Source organism: Haliotis asinina, chromosome 5, assembly GCF_037392515.1.
Source record: "Haliotis asinina isolate JCU_RB_2024 chromosome 5, JCU_Hal_asi_v2, whole genome shotgun sequence".
Taxonomy (NCBI): Eukaryota; Metazoa; Mollusca; class Gastropoda; order Lepetellida; family Haliotidae; genus Haliotis; species Haliotis asinina.
The window spans coordinates 72,224,324-72,241,268 of record NC_090284.1 but is presented as its reverse complement, the minus strand read 5'-3'; the positions used below and the strand labels follow the sequence as shown (position 1 = coordinate 72,241,268).

At 39.2% G+C, this 16,945-nt stretch overlaps 1 protein-coding gene across 4 annotated transcripts in view; it reads right to left on the bottom strand.

Moving 5' to 3' along the window:
* Positions 1–1,383: 1,383 nt before the first annotated feature.
* The window catches only part of LOC137285205 (unconventional myosin-XV-like), a 116,593-nt gene continuing 101,031 nt past the window's right edge, over positions 1,384–16,945 (bottom strand). For 2 of the 4 annotated variants that reach the window (XM_067817468.1, XM_067817469.1), the window contains exons 41-61: positions 16,548–16,662; positions 16,303–16,400; positions 16,104–16,130; positions 15,733–15,845; positions 13,203–13,315; positions 11,568–11,620; positions 11,320–11,392; positions 10,961–11,037; positions 10,491–10,573; positions 9,722–9,852; positions 9,027–9,121; positions 8,651–8,734; positions 8,451–8,541; positions 7,924–8,090; positions 7,591–7,653; positions 7,312–7,376; positions 6,338–6,477; positions 5,873–5,922; positions 5,626–5,703; positions 4,920–5,054; positions 1,384–4,673 (exon numbers count right to left, since the gene is read on the bottom strand). In XM_067817468.1, the coding sequence (XP_067673569.1) occupies positions 4,578–4,673; positions 4,920–5,054; positions 5,626–5,703; positions 5,873–5,922; positions 6,338–6,477; positions 7,312–7,376; positions 7,591–7,653; positions 7,924–8,090; positions 8,451–8,541; positions 8,651–8,734; positions 9,027–9,121; positions 9,722–9,852; positions 10,491–10,573; positions 10,961–11,037; positions 11,320–11,392; positions 11,568–11,620; positions 13,203–13,315; positions 15,733–15,845; positions 16,104–16,130; positions 16,303–16,400; positions 16,548–16,662 (1,947 nt within the window). In that variant the 3' untranslated portion in view covers positions 1,384–4,577. Of the gene's footprint in view, positions 4,674–4,919; positions 5,055–5,625; positions 5,704–5,872; positions 5,923–6,337; positions 6,478–7,311; positions 7,377–7,590; positions 7,654–7,923; positions 8,091–8,450; positions 8,542–8,650; positions 8,735–9,026; positions 9,122–9,721; positions 9,853–10,490; positions 10,574–10,960; positions 11,038–11,319; positions 11,393–11,567; positions 11,621–13,202; positions 13,316–14,238; positions 14,274–14,917; positions 14,945–15,732; positions 15,846–16,103; positions 16,131–16,302; positions 16,401–16,547; positions 16,663–16,945 lie in introns of all 4 variants that reach the window. The other 2 variants (XM_067817470.1, XM_067817471.1) reach the window with 2 other exon arrangements.

Below are 16,945 nucleotides of genomic sequence, written 5' to 3'. Positions count from 1 at the left end.
TAACTTTTTGTGAGGAGTATATAAGACCACAATACATATTTATGAGGCTTACAGGAGGGAGGAGGGCTGACCCTTTCCCTAACACTTTGTGTCACCATAGGTTTCACAGCTATTACGCCTTTCACGCTCAATGGAATATGCTTGGATTATCCAGGCAGGTTATTGGACAGGTTTGAGCATTATGTTATATCAATTTTCACTTGTGTAAGGGTTCCCGACCGAGGTTTGAAGCAGTTGCTAAACAAGCGCCACTCAGATACACTATGTACAAGTCCTTTCCTTCCGCTATGGGTGCCTTATCTGGGTCTGCCTTCACGGGGAAGTTGCAACTCGTAGTCCCAAAACAGATACAGAATTACTGAACTGTACTTACCACAGATCACATATTACATACAGGAACAGATTTTAAAGAATTTGCTTACAGATAAAGACCGAATGTTAATGGACTACCTGCAGGCGTAGTCATTGTTGTCCAAAACCAAATACTTGTGGAACACTGGTGTTATGCTGTCATGTTTGGGGGCAGTAAAATTCAAGAAGGCAAAGTCATGAGCCGCTGGAAGTTACCTGGACGTTCCAACAACCCGGAACGCCATTTTATCAACAAACAACAAAGACTAGGATTTGAACCTGTGAAATAACTGACTTGCAGGTGTCCCGGAAGTTGAAGGTGCTGCTATTGGGAGAGCAGAATTGAACTTCTGTAAGTCCTGGGTTCTCTTTCTTTATGCCATGACGATATTATGTGGTAAATGTAACTAGCAGTTTTCCCCAACACCAGCTGACAAAATTAGTTCATTATGGATACCCCATTCAGGACAGTGGGGTAGCCTTGTTTAAAATGGATGCACCAGCCAGGACAGTGGGTGTAGCCATCAGGTAAAGTGCTTGCTCATAACAAATTGGTTGGATTCCCCACATGCGTATAATAGAGCTCATTTCTCTTTTTCCTGGGCCATTATCTGCTGGAATATTGCTTCTAGCACTGCAAAATCATACTCACTCTGGATACCCATCCTGACCAAATATATTGACTTTGATCTGACTAAGCCTTGCTTTGTACCTCAAAATACAAATCCGCACGCAGGACAACCACTAGCATGACCAGGATGGAATAGAACCACCCTCTTCTGGAGGCAGACCCCCAACACAATGGACCCAGAGAGGGAGAAATACATGGTTTGATGGGGACTTCGTACAAGGTGACAACTTATTTATTATACACTAACACATGGTGTAAACCCTTATACCATATCAGCCAAGTCCCTATTGCACTACAAGAACAAAGCTGTCATCCATAAACATGCCTGTATTTATGGGTAAAATAGGAGAGTGGTGTTAAACCCATAACATTCCTCCATAAAAAGCACAGAAGATATACAATGTAATACAAAATTTTATTCATACCTTACAAAAATATATAATGATGTCCTATATTTGTTTTAACATAGGTAATAATACGTATATTTCAACACAGAGTTACGGGCATAAGATTGCACATATATGTAGGGTCAGTGTATATGGAGACAAATGTATGCTAACCACCTCACAACTATTCTTTGTTACAATCAGTTATGTGTTTGGGTATCTGAATAGCAGATGTTGATCATTTCAGGCAAGGCTACTGTTGTGATCCCATAAACTATAGCCAGAACAAAACTACTTTCTGCACCACTTTTGTGCCCTAGTTTTGTTGACAATTTGTTTTCTTTGTGAACAGCGTAAACAGTATACATTATACATTGAACAGAATTATGGCATTTCTGCCATTTCCTCCAAACTAACAATAGACAGAATATTGAAGCACTCTCCTGACTACCTGTGTAATAATAAACAGTAGTAGGAAAGTACTGTCATATATGAAGACATTTGCATAGAACAGTGATCACTGGTTGAACCAAATATATGATATACAAATGTTACGAAAATAAGAGTAGGGAGGAAATAACTCCATTTGAAAAAAATGTGTTTATCATCACTGAAATTGAAAATAAAATAACGATAAGAATATGCCAACAGTAACATGATATTCTTATCTTCTACAGAAGGTAATATGTAAGTATTGGTGGTGTATAAGGGCTACTTTACAACACAGCTTGGTGACATCAGTCTGGTGAGTATAAGCTATATACATGTACATGGGCAGTACAATGAGCAGGGTAGATACAAGCAGCTATCAACTGTAAGCAGATGGGATACAAAACAATACCCCCAAATCCATAACCTTTGTAAACAGAAAGGTTATAAAATTATCACTAACAGAATAAATGTACTCAGTGCATGTACTGAAGATTAAGTCTTTTGCTTATTAAATGACCACTATGTAAGTTATGAATTGGCTATGTTAGGTAGAAATATATCATTGCAAATATGAATCTTGATTTCAACAGAAAACTGTCTGTCTGTAATATATGTAAATAACAAACCCAACAAAACTTAGAGTCAGTAACACAGTAACAGACAACGTAAAACATGTAAAACAGCAGATCATCATGTATTGTTGAGTTTGTGGAAGACGGGGATGAATTCCTAGAGTAGCTGTTGCCCAACTGACGGTCCTGTCCATCTTCACATTGGTTCACAACAAATGGACAGGCCAATTTCATAATACATACAGACATGTATTACAGTGCTGTATGATTCATAAAAACTGCAAGTGTTTTACTCCAAGATTTTTAACATTAAGACCACTGACTATGAATTTTGATAACATGCTATTTGTATTTAAATTGTTTAAAAAGCTACAGATGCCTAGGTCATATGAACATAAAAAAGTGGGGTCTTGGGAGTTGTGTAAGTGCACTTGGTGCTCAGAAACAATTACTCCTGCATTATTAAAACCCTATGACATGCAAACAGATTTTGAAACTGTATGTTAAAATTCTGTAGTTTGACAGACAGCAGTATGAATATCCTCTCATTGGAAAGCTTGTTGGTAATATAAATATATTCTCTCCTTGGAGGGAAAGGTTCTCTGACTATATACAATACATAATACATTTGATCCATACATGCTGTAACAAAGCTAACATATGTGCTTGTGTAAAACTGATTTGCCATATCTTCCAAATACAGATAACAACATAACTGTATCTTGATTGGAAGTATGTACAGTTAGCATGTACAGTTTCCCTTGTCTAGGCATGTCACAGTGGCATATGTTCAAAACTTGACAACAAATGAAAATGGAAGTTCAATATAATAATGATTATGTACACACATCCTGTAAGATGACTTACATCCTTTTCCTGAGAAACTTTGTACAATGAGAAAACTAACGATTTGAAATAATGGTTTGATATACTCTGCTGCACAAAAATCCATCGAAATAGGAATTTGACAAAGTGAGACACAGTTTCTCAACATGCATATACTCATGATGGTACCTATCCTCTAGTATTCTTACAGGATGTGGACGAAGTTCTCTCTATGTACAAACATAAAGTGATATTATGCTATCATGAAATACTGATCTCTAGATGGGTTATGATCTGTGATATAACAGACCAGATGACAAGACTACAAGTCTGCTCTGGCAAAGCTTCCACATACTACAGCTTTAGTAACCGCAAGGTCAAGGACAATTAGATATATCAGAATACTCTTGTACCAGACACAGACAGACAAAAGCTGAAGCCAGTACTAACTGCATAGATTTATACTGTCCGATAGCATCCTCCTCCCCTAAAATGGCTGCCTCTCTCAGATACTACTGGTCTAACAACCTATGATACAGGCTTTGTTTTGCAATACCTGCAACAAGGAGAAAACTATATACATGTGACTTTTGATTAACTTTCAGACAAGGAGTGTCTTAGTTTTGAAGAAATTAAACTACAAATGTTTGTTTTGGTCAGTTTGTAAATAAATATGTACATGGTTAAAGCTACACGTTCCTTTCCAGATTGCTTTTCCAGGGTGAACACTCATCTGGGGAGCACTCCTTCTGCTCACCCAGGTATCACAACAACATTAGAGCTTTAACTTATCCAACATATTCCAGCTGGCTAATATCATCAGTTGTTGAAACAATCAACAAATCACAGGTTTCATGTCCTTGTCAAATGTCCTGAAACAGCTTTTGATCACAAGGTGCTAGCTTCTGTGCTTGCAGACACAACTATATTTGTGAAATGAGTGTACTCTGATAATCTTCAAACACTGCGTCCATGGCACTACTTTGATGCTATATCGCTATAAGGCTGTGATCATGTGTGGTTGCGATCCCGTTATATTTCTCCTCCCGAAACACACTATCTGTGTCCCACCACCAATATGCACTGTGATAACATGGCTGTTCGAAACACAGTTCTGTTTGCTTTTTGGAATGAAGAAGTTGAGGGAATCTTGGCATCTGTATGTTCATCAGGTTAGAGGAACTATCTCCATGACAGAACCTTATACAATACGACTACAGTTCTACACATGTGGTAATATAGGCATGTATCTCATGGAGTAGTTATATTGCCACCTGTACAATTGAAGATTCTTGCTCTACTTGTGATGACGTGAGGATCCCATAATGTTCTGGAGCCCTGTCACATGACTATGTACAAGTGATATAATTGGCTGCTTGCTCAGTTATAGACACCATTACTTGGACGGTCTGGCCGCTTGCGATATCGGTTGATGACTTGCATGTACTGGCCAATCAGGTTGGAGATATCAGAACCCTAGAATAGGAAGAAATATGACATAACAAATGTGAGCAGCATTCATGTGGCAGTATATCTGGTAAATCGACACAGTAGCATGTTCTTTGTCCTTTATTGAAACAGCAGTCTTTATACATCTTATATATCATCATCATACCATTCCAGTGAGACAAGAATTTTTATTAAGCTCACATCCACAACCATCTCTCTGTCCTATTTGTTTATCAGCTTTTTGATTAAAGACCTATCACATCATCTCCTTACCTGATCTGTCTCAATGCGGAGGATCTTCTGCACCATGAGATTACCAAGTTTCATGTCCAGATAGTTGACATTGTAGTCGCTACGGTACCGCCGTGTTGACAGGATCTCACTGAATGGATGCTGCAGTATAACATCCTGGGAACAAATTACACACATTATACTCTAAACAGATTAAAGTCACACAGAGGCAACTACTTCACATCACTGCAAAAAGAACATTGCAGTTTCCACACCACGCTGCACTTTCTACAGTACCGATTATGTCTGACTTATAAATTAAGAAAAACCAACCAACTCCTTGGACATTTGCACAAGGTCTTTACAGCGTTTAATATTCAAAAAATAGCTCTGAATGGAAACAGGGTTTGTTTCTGTCTCCTTACCAGGGCAATGTACATTTCATCTGAATAAGATATCATAAGTGAGTGAGTGAGTGAGTTGGATTTTACATGACTTGTACCAATATTCCAGCAATATCACAACAAGGGGACACCAGAAATGGGCTTCACACATTGTCCCCATGTGGGGAATGAAACCCGGGTCTTTGATGTGAAGAGCAAATGCTATAACAGCCAGGCTTCCCCACTGCCCCAGTATACCATAAGCTGGGTAATGTAAAGTTAGAAGACACATGTCAGTTTGATTTTGTTCAGAAAGATGAGACCAGGAAATGTAGTTGTAATCATTGTGATGGTTGTCTGGTTACCTGCGAGTCTCTCTTGAGGAACTGAATGCCGATCTTGTTTACAGCCAACATACACTCTCCCGTCACATTTGGTACACTCTGATGTAAAAGGCAAAACTTACATTGTAATAATGTTTATCACAAAATGTCTCTTCTATCTCTAACATGGTAACATATAAACGAAATGTTAACATGATGTTTATACTAAATATGTGTCAGCAATAATTGTCAGATATAAAATATTGGTGTTGTTTCTGAAGAAACTGACCTTTATGAGGAAGAAAGTTGAGCCAAACAGTGGCCATCTTGAGAGCATTTCTGAAAAACAAATGATCAACATCAGTACAGTTAGTTTGTATAACATGTTCCCACTGCTGTGTGACGAGTTCACACAAAGTATTTGCTCCACATATAAGTCATTAACTATTGCACCAGTAAACAGAAGTATGAACCACATATACGAAATACTGTACAGCCCTAGTTCTTACTGATGAATGAGGCTGGTGGTATAGCACCATTCTTAACAATTTGCAGTCATCTTCCATTGGTCAGCATAATGCTGAATGAAACAACACATCCATGTTACCATGTTTATCACAGTGTGTAGCTCTAAGTGTTGTGCAGAGAGGATTACAATCAGGGTGGACTCTGAACCCACAATTTGAAGGAATGGGAATCTAGAAATGCAACCGTACATCCTTGCTTCTGTCACTCCATGGCAACTGACACTGACCTAAGAATGTAATCTTGCAGTCTGCTGGCGACATCTGGGCAATGCCCCGCAGGTAGTCAGTGACTCGGTTCAGCCACTGCTGGGGCCGCATCTCAGGGTGAGACTTCACCGTTCTGGGGATCATCATGTCAATGTCCTTCCTGTAAACATAACCATACAGTCATGACGGCAGACATAACACAACCATACAGTCATGACAGACAGACATAACACAACCATACAGTCATGACAGACAGATTGACACAACCATACAGTCATGATAGACAGACATGACACAACCATACAGTCATGACAGACAGACATAACACAACCATACAGTTATGACAGACAGACATAACACAACCATACAGTCATGACAGACAGACATAACACAACCATACAGTCATGACAGACATGACACAGCCATACAGTCATGACAGACAGACATGACACAGCCATACAGTCATGACAGACAGACATGACACAGCCATACAGTCATGACAGACAGACATAACACAACCATACAGTTATGACAGACAGACATAACACAACCATACAGTCATGACAGACAGACATAACACAACCATACAGTCATGACAGACATGACACAGCCATACAGTCATGACAGACAGACATGACACAGCCATACAGTCATGACAGACAGACATGACACAGCCATACAGTCATGACAGACAGACATAGACACAGCCATACAGTCATGACAGACAGACAGACATGACACAGCCATACAGTCATGACAGACAGACATGACACAGCCATACAGTCATGACAGACACACATAGACAACTATAGCCAACACAAGGAATGGACAAGTGAAAACTGTGATGATTTCTCATGGAGCATCAACATCAGGGTGAACGCAGTAGAGAAGAATGTTCCTCTACAGATTTATGAAATATGGAGGTATGGTATGTAGTTTTTTAGACTGCCATGTGTGAATGAGGGTATGTGACTAGAGTGTAGGTTCTACTCACATGGTTGGTATTTTGACTTGGTTCTGTGCCTTGTACAGGAGGGATCCCATCCGGGCAAGTTGTTCCTGGAGACAGCAAGTGTAAACATTCAGAGACTAACACTTCAAAGTACATGTAACGATTACCAATACCACCCCAGTTAAATGACTGCTGTCATCTTTGGTCAGAATATGTAAAATCCAGCTGTTTAATTCCAATAAAGATCATGTAGCATATATTTAACTTAATTTGTAATCAGTCTTAATCAAGAGAAAGACTTGGTTAACACTGTCTACATACCAGATCCTCCTTGCCAAGGGAGTTCCTGTTGATGAGCAGCCCATCAAGATAGTCCAGGATGCACTTTGGAAGACACACAGACAGACATGAGGGTAAGACAGATGTGTGTTAATAGTAAAGTATGATGACACATACACAAAATATCAACGGAATTCTTCTTTACCTCACCACTTCACCCAAGCTAGTTCCGATGGATGTTATCTGTGGGATGGCTACTTGAACTGACATTTTAGTTATTTTATTACTTAGTGGAGCTTCCTTTCTGTCTATCCAGGAAATACGTTTCATAGCAGGCCAGTATTACATTGATCCCACTTTACATGAGACACGTACCTGGTTGAACATCATGTCCATGTAGATCTCATTGTCCAGGTGGGTGAGGGGAAAGAACCATACAGTGCGCTGGAAGATGAGGTCAAACTCGTTCTTCTCACGGGCAAACTGGGCTGTCACATCTAGTATGTACTCCTCCCTACTTAGCTTGTTGAACTTCCCATCTCCTGTAAACACAGATTACAACCATTGTTCTCTATTGCCAGATAACATAAGTCTGAGACTTGTACAGTTTTGTACAGTAAAGAATTTGGTTTTTCATATTGTGTGAGTGCTGCAGGTATGACAGGACCTTTCTGGTAACACCTAGATACATTCACTTCGTTCCCATTGGTATTTACACTCTTACATCTAATGGAATCTGGTCTGGTGGATAACTGGGATTTAATTTTTAACATCATAGATGTTTGATACATATTGTTATCACATACTCTGCCTCAGGATTGTCTTCATAATATGTTCCCCTCAGATCACAGACACTTGACACTTGACACTGATTAACTTATGTTAACTGCTGGTGGACTTACTTGTTCTCATGAAGAGGGTGTACTCTTCCATCTCGATTGGGTCAAAGATGTTCAGGTCTCGACAGATGACATCAATGGCATCAAGCACGATCTGATAATGGTAATAACATAAATTCATGTTTACATTTATACACATGGCTAGTTGTGGTCTTGGAGAGTCTTGCCAGCATCTGTACTGATGGAACGGAACTTGTACTTACTGTGCATGATTTGACCTGTAGCATGCCACCCTGGGTGTCTGACCCACTGTAGATGAACGGGAAGCGTTTGGAGTTTCTTCCGTCCTACAACAGCAGGCGTGAGAACTTAAGTGACAACGGTCATACAAAAACATATAGCCCACCCACAAGTAAGCGAATGTTAAGAAAACAATAAATAATGATGTGGGGAAATCTGCTATTCAAACCAATATCAGCTGATCCATTATCAACTGGGTTTTTTATCCAATCAAAGGAACACTAAGAGTCCAATGTGCAAAACGTGAGTTTGCAATTGCTTGGTCACCAACCCCCTGAAGATGCAAGTTCCATTTGCTTGGATATCCTGAATGGATTCTATGAGGATAGACTGACTCACCGCCAGAGCTTGCACCTCCTCTTTCAGGGGTGTGTTCTTCCGGCCACCAAACTTGAATGTCTTCCGCAGGTTCTGCAGACAGAGGGCAGCAGCATCTACAACAGAAACATTCACGCAATCAGCGACAGGGACTTGATCAGATCTCATTCATATCACAGCTAACAAACACATCCAGATTAGGAAATTTGTTGGAATGAAAAAGGAAGACTATACCATGCAACTTAATGCAACTAATAGAGGCACTACTGTCAATAGCCAAAGTGTGATTTGTTTTCCTGGCAATCTTTACATTCTTGGCACACTCTTGTTCACCTTAGCATCAGCATGTCTGTTTTGGATGCCTTGCAATCTATGCTCCCTTCAATAAATGAGGGTACTATGAGACTAAATGGCAATACACAAAACATGAAACAGAGCGTTATGGGGAAGAATTTCATTATCACACATATACAGCATGTTTCTGCCTCTTCATTAGGTCACTGAATTTCTTGTAAATAATACTTCTTGTCCAACCTACATCCAACTCCTAAATGCCAATAAAGACTGTCATACCTCTCAAAACTAAATCAATATATACTCCCAGTTATTGTTAGGGATACAAATATAGTTGATGCTGTCTACAAACACATTTTTCATAGTAACATCATGTATCATTTCCTTGTCAATTGTTGGGTAGTATACATGAAAGAACTCACTGCTGTAGTGACGGGATGTGTCTGAAGCCGTTGTCTCCAGATACTTAAACAGATATGGTCGCAACATCTCCGAGCAGTCACTGAATGCTGCGATGAGAGCAAACAACCTCCATCCACGGGTGGCACTTCGACTGGAACAGGAGTGTAGTGTCACAGAAGTAATGCACATACACTACACCATCTTACACCAGTCACCATGCCACATTTCCACACCTACCATTCAAAACTATGCAAGAAAGAACAACATCATGAGGGTGTGGCCTAAACAGTTTACGACAGGTGGCACAAAATAGGTTGAGCCAGAACCTGGGTGCCAATAGCTTTACACTGTTTATAAGGTCATGAATCTGGATGCTGTCTCTACTCAAGGATGGCACAAAAGTTCATGGTGACGTATCAGTGAGTGGTATTCCACAACATCAGTTCTTGACATTGATTTGTATGGTTTAGAGGTTGTGTGATTTTGATTTTATGAAACTTTTGCAAATGCTCCAGCAATATCACCGAGGGGGACACCAGAAGTGGTCTTCACAAACTGTGCCCACGTGGAGAATCGAACTAGGGTCTTCAGTGTGACAAATGCTTTAACCACTAAGCTACCCATCGCCCATGTATGGTGGTTGCAGTGTCATGGGTAGGTATCTCACATTGCAAACTAACTGATTAGTTCATGTGAACAGATATTTGACTAGCAAGCAATATGATGACAAAAGTCTGTACCCTATGTTTGTTCTCCGTGACAGTATTATTCTAAGGACAAGCTACTCACGGTTTCATGCTCCTGTTGCTGGTGGTCTGCTTGCAGAGTTGACAGAAGACTTCATCCCGCAGCTCGGGGTACTTGTGACAGCTCTGTTGCAGACAGACAGTTGATATTTACTAACATGCCTTCGATGAATGCATAAAAGATGGACAGTTATATTAAACGTCTAACTGAGGCAAATTGAACATAGTATCAGTACAACATATCTAAACTACTCAGACTGAGTTAAGGTACACCCTGTATCATATTAATGCAGACAATTATATTAAGACAGTTAATCTGTCACTGTATGTAAGGAACATCTCATTCTGTCATTTACAATTCACTGATACTACATTATGACAGAATAACAACGGTAGCGTGAAAGGATCAGTTGTTGTTTCACTTCTGTTGAGTAGTATACGTCTACATGCTGCCCTCGATACTGACAGGCTGTTATCTCAGGAAATGCCTTTAGTGGATGATGATGTACCTACCTTCAGAATTTTCATCACACAGTCGTAGTCATTGACGTTTCTCTGTTTCGGGTAGTCCTCCATGAACATCATGATGGCTGAAGCATCACATCTCACACTATTATAAATACACACTCGAACACAAATATCTCTCCCTCCATTTCTCTCAGTATAAAAGTACAAAAAGAAGATTTCAAGAGGGCAGGATCATTTTACTGAAAAAATAATATGGACATTCTTGTGAGTAGAATATTCATGTAAGGAGTTATCTGCCATGAGATTCCTTTGAAATGTGATTTGTCTCCCTTGACTCGTTTTCCTATTTAAAACCAGGAATGTTTGTTATTGACAAATCGCACTCAAGGGAGGTTGCTACTTACACATGAAGCACTCGAGAGCCAACTTGTTCAGCTCGGAAGATTGCAGTTTGAGCAGCGAGGCCTGGATTGGGGACTGTGGAAGAAATACAAATTGTGATGTCCACATCTGTCGTGCATGATGGAAACATTCCAACTATCAAATTTATTATTCTGATGAGCATTTGCTTTGATTTAAACAAAATATCTTGGGGAATATCATATGATATATTATATCAAACACATATCAAAGTTGCTTGTCTAGGTCTTACCCGAGTCCATTTGATCAGCTCTGCCTGTTCCTTCCATGTCCAATCAGACGTTGCTATTACAGGGAAGACAATGTTACAATCATTCACTAACAAGAAATATGTTGATGGATCTTACGTTATGTCATCATCTACTACTGAAGTATAATAAACTAGACCATTCATTTCAGAATTTTCAAATTCAGAATTCTGAATTTGACACAACCTGCAATTATTTTTTCTGTTTTTTATTTTTATTGTATTGGTTCCACAGTTAGCAGTTGGGAATTGTTATGTACTACGAGATACATCAGTCTAAATCAGGAATTAGGAATGTGGAAAAACTAGCTTGTTTTAAAATCAGTAGTTTCCTGCTATTTGAAGCTAGTGGTAAAGAAAATGATTTCTACAATATGAACTTGTCCAATCCATAATATTCATAACTACTAATTTTAGAATTTTCAGAAGTTGATTATACAGAATGTTGGGTGATCACCTACTAGTGATTAGACACTCATAGGTGAATGCTTATTGACCCAGAGGATGCAAATATAACATGAGACTTGAAACTGAATGAACACAAACTCTCTAATTCCATGCCACACAACATGCAAGGCACTTCATGACCAGATAGAACTATCACAAGGTATGAACACTGATTAACATGCCGGACACATGACTTCTGTGATGGGCACAGAAAAAGGTGCTCTGTGAAGTTAAAATCCCACACAGTACACAGAGTAAGTGGAAGGCATGCAAACACTCTTTACAGTAACACAAGCTCAAAGTTTCAATCCATGCATCATGCCTTGAAGGTTGAGGGATAAAATTAATACCAGTCAAGAAAGAGTCAGGGGTATATACTGAGAGATAAAAGGTCCAATGAGACCATACAAGATGAGGTGGTTTGATTTTCCAGGCAGTTTTACTAATGTTTGATGCAGGAGAAATGAAGTACTTAAAGATAAAAAGGAATTCTGACAAATATGGAATAAAACCTTCAGAATCAGGAATTGCCATATGCTATACTCTATCTTGAATTACACCTTCACATTTATTCTGATATATGGAAGTCAAGTAACACTTCAAAAGTCCCTTATTGACTTATTTATATAAGTTACAATCTTTTCTGGACATGTTTTTAAATCATGCTGGTACTGCAGTAGACAATGTGATTTCATAAGATTGTTCTGCTATATGACATGACAATGTTTACAAAGAAAACAATGATATGTGTCATTAATGCAAAGAATAAAATTTTCTGAGGGAATAGAAAATAAGCAACACAGATGCTCAAAAACAATGGTGAACAATAAAAACACAAGGAGGTGAAATTGGTTGTGATAACTGGTTATTGGAGAATCCCAGTAAATGGTTGAGTGTTATTGTCAGTATCAAGATACAAGCTTCCTAACCACGCTGTTAGCGGCTGTTAGTGGCAGGACAGGACATAGGAGTTATATATGTCATACAAGTGTTGTTATCAACAACATATTCAAAGCTGTGACACACAAATACGTATAGTAAAAAGGATGCAATAATTTTGCAAAATGTACTTCTCATGTCAAATTCATTTATGATGAAATGTGTGTATCATCACAGCTTTGACTACATTGTCTGTTAGAAGAAGAGTTAATGAAGCAAGCACCGCACCATCACCTCGATGATGACGCTGTTGAAGCTGCTGCTGCTGCAGGTTACGCAGCTTCAGACTCTCGATCATCTTAATGGTTCCTCGTATCGATCCATCATCTGTCCGCATCATCTCATACCTAAATACAAATCAGGTTAGCAAAATATAGGGAGGCGGTTAAATACCAGCTCTAAGAAAGCTCAATGAGAAACCAATGGAAAACAAGGTTTCATTTATAGAAATCTAAATTCCACTTGAGGAAATTGGTGATAACCCAGTTTTCCAGTTGATGCCTCATTGGAATCATCCTCCATAGTGGAGTCCTTGTGCACTGCGATGGAGTATAGGATGTACATGGCGTCGACGATACAATGCAGAAACTCAGCTGCAGTGTTGGCACATGTCTGAGACAATCATGTTAGAGTGGAGTCGTGGTGGGGCTGATCAGACTTTCAACCTATACCTCAATATCATGCCAAAATCATGTGTATAGACAAACTGTAGATGAGACCATTATCATTTTGAAATTTTCCCTACCCAGTTGTAATCTTCAATAAATGATCCTAATTTTCCCTGCACTTTTGCAATCTTTCGTACAGATTTGTAATCAGTATCTTCTCACTCAATCAGAATGTTCCCCAATCGTTAAAAGGTCTTGCTGCTAAATCAGAATCTCCCCTCACCCAAACTTCTCAATTTCTCCAGCAAATCAGTGAGTTTGTCAGATATTCAGACCTTCCCCAGCCAATCAGAAAGCTTGCAAGATGTACAGAACTTCCCATGCCAATCAGAAAGTTCGTAAGATGTTCAGGACTTCCCAAACAAGTCAGAAAGTTTGTCATGAGTTCAGAACTTTCTCAGCCATTGAGGGGACTTCCCAGCACCCACTGACTGCAGCTTTCACATGTGGTATGTCTCAGTATGTGGTACACTGCTGTGCTGCCGACTGTGAGGTGTATGGTCAGACATGCTGTTTCTGTGCTGCTGTAGATGCAAGGTATAGACTATAGGAGACGTGTCTGGCTAACCAAAGGAGCTAGCCTCTCTCATGTGCTGCATTACCTGTGCGGATATCTCGAGACGGACCTCGTGCATGTCTGCAATGTGACACTGGTTTTAACAACATTGTATTTCCTGCTACGTGAATATACCATTTATATAATGTACTCAAGCTTAGCAAAACCTATACAGAATGTTTCAACAGTCTGCTGTAACAGTTACAAAATTACCAAAGCCAAGGGTTAAGGCATCAATGCATTAATATAATTCAGTATTTAATTATTACATTGCAACTGTCACACTTGTCTTGTTAATGCATTACATATTTACTGTTTTTCATTTGACAGGCACGCCAGAGCAAAATCTTCAGAAATAAGATCAGGAAAGTTAGTTCATGAAGCAAGATACACCCTTAACATTACCACTGAATAATTGTCAGAACAACTTTTACTGCATTTAAATTTTAACTGTACTACATACAATATGACAGTGAAGATCAATCATTAAAAAAATATAAATTTTGACTTGTTGAGAGGCAAGTCTGCTTGTCAAAAGGTTCATTCGAACGAAATACTTGAAACTATGTGAGAGTAACAAGCTATCAATTCTGTGAAATACATGATCACTTGTAGCACCCATGTGCACTGTAATGCACAATGCATTTCTCTGTTCTACTGCCATAGTACCCAGTAAATGTGAGGTCAGTATAAATCTACAATACTGCTGACAAAAAATAAGTTACCTCTGACGCAAGGAAAGATCAGGAATCCTGAAATAGGTTGTAGTAGTTGAAACATTGTTTTAACATGTTCTCTAACTAGTCCCTCACAGCAAGATACTGTGATGTAAGAACTTTTCTAATTAATTACAATCCTAAATAGTAATTATGGATACAAATGTGATTATATTGTTTTGATTACTCTGGTATTCTGAGCCTTTTATGCTAAAATTATTATGTGATTTGCATATTTATCATTGCATGAACATTCTACAATACCATCTTTCTGGAGAAAGATACACATTCAACACAGATAGCCTGGAGGAGTGAAATACTCCAGGAATGTCACTGGAACCTGCAAATCTGCATCAGGAACTGGAGTCTCACTGAAGTCTCATCCACAAGACAATGCAGGTGCAGTCACTGAGTATATGTTCCAGATATCCAGGATCTTTTCGTGGACATTATATCTAATCTTTATTTGAGTGATTGAATGATAAAAGTGGTCAATAAGCCATTCAATCAAATTACTGACAATAAACATGGAGAACACGAAAGTACATCAGGTCAGGTCAACATAATAACACAATTCTTTCACTGCACCAAAACGCCAGTAAATACATCACACATCCTTCTCATGGTCTAAGAAGTTAATCAGTTTATGCTGTCGTATAAGAATAATATGACTTGGTTTATTTGCCATCTAATGACTTACTCATTCAATATTTCATATAAACATTTCAACATTCCTACAAAGCATATACATTTTCTAATTAAGATCACTGTGACAAGGCAGTTTATAGATGCTGATGTTTCTCAGGCTATTACAAACAACTTACTTTTCAATTGACTCCCGGAAGTGCAGGAGAGCGAACTCCATCATCGAGTACTTCCCATCTGCCACGATGGTCCCTTGGCTGGTGTCACTGCGATCATCAGCATAGTGGCCGTCCTGAAACACAGACCATACCTGGAGGAACTGCTTCACTGCTGCATGACAGAACAGCTGCGTAGAGTAGCATGAACCTGTGCAGCACTGTGTCCCATACTACAAGTGTGTAGCATATGCTATACATATCACAGTCCTACTAGCTATACTAGCTACTACTAACAGAGTTATGTTAAAACTGATCATCATTCATGTGATTTGTATGTATGTATTTTGCAGATGGAATAGTGAAGGCCATGCATTTCATGGAGTGAGACTTACTCGACTTGTTTGCCGTGTCAACTGAACCTGTGATGAAAAAAGAAAACAATATTCTCAGAGCATGCAAATAGCAACAAAGCTTTCAGTAATTTAACATCATAATTGATCTAGTTTGAAGTGAAGTCTAGTCCTATGTCCAAAGAGCTAGTGCTTAATGACAACATTATATACTGCCATTCAAACAAGGGAGACAACAGACCTTCATGTTGTTGGTTTCCACCTCATGTCTTGCAAGGGGTTTGACATACTCCGCGGGTAACATTCCAACAAGGCCATTCAGGGACCCATACAACCACCCTACATGAAAGAAAGACAAACATGACAATAGTGATGCACAAAGAAAAGTTACTTAGGCTATAAATGATGACTCCAACAAGAATATGCTAACTGAACCATCTTATCTAAGGGAAGACTACAGCATGCAAGGGGAAACAACTACTGTACCTTCGTCTAAGTTCATCTCAGGGTCCAGGAGCTTTATGATGTCCCCACGGCGGAAACTGAGCAGCGTGGATTCCCTTGTTACATAGTCCCGAATGGCCACAGCATATTTGTTGTCCTGTGGGTTAACACATGCCATCATCACTCTGTCAGCAGTCAAATCAACATACAGCAAGGCACTTCTAGTGAAAACGTCATTGTAACATTCCCTTGTCTAATTACTCCTTACACTACATCCTACTGACAATTCAAGTTCCTGGAAGTTTGTTGTGTCTTGTGCTGGCTGTGCCTTCCATGCCTTAACTCAATGTTACACAAACCCTAATCAGCTGAGCTGGACAAAGACTGTAATACCACACAGTATCGGATAGCTGTTCTTCAGTCTTAAGTGTACTAGAATA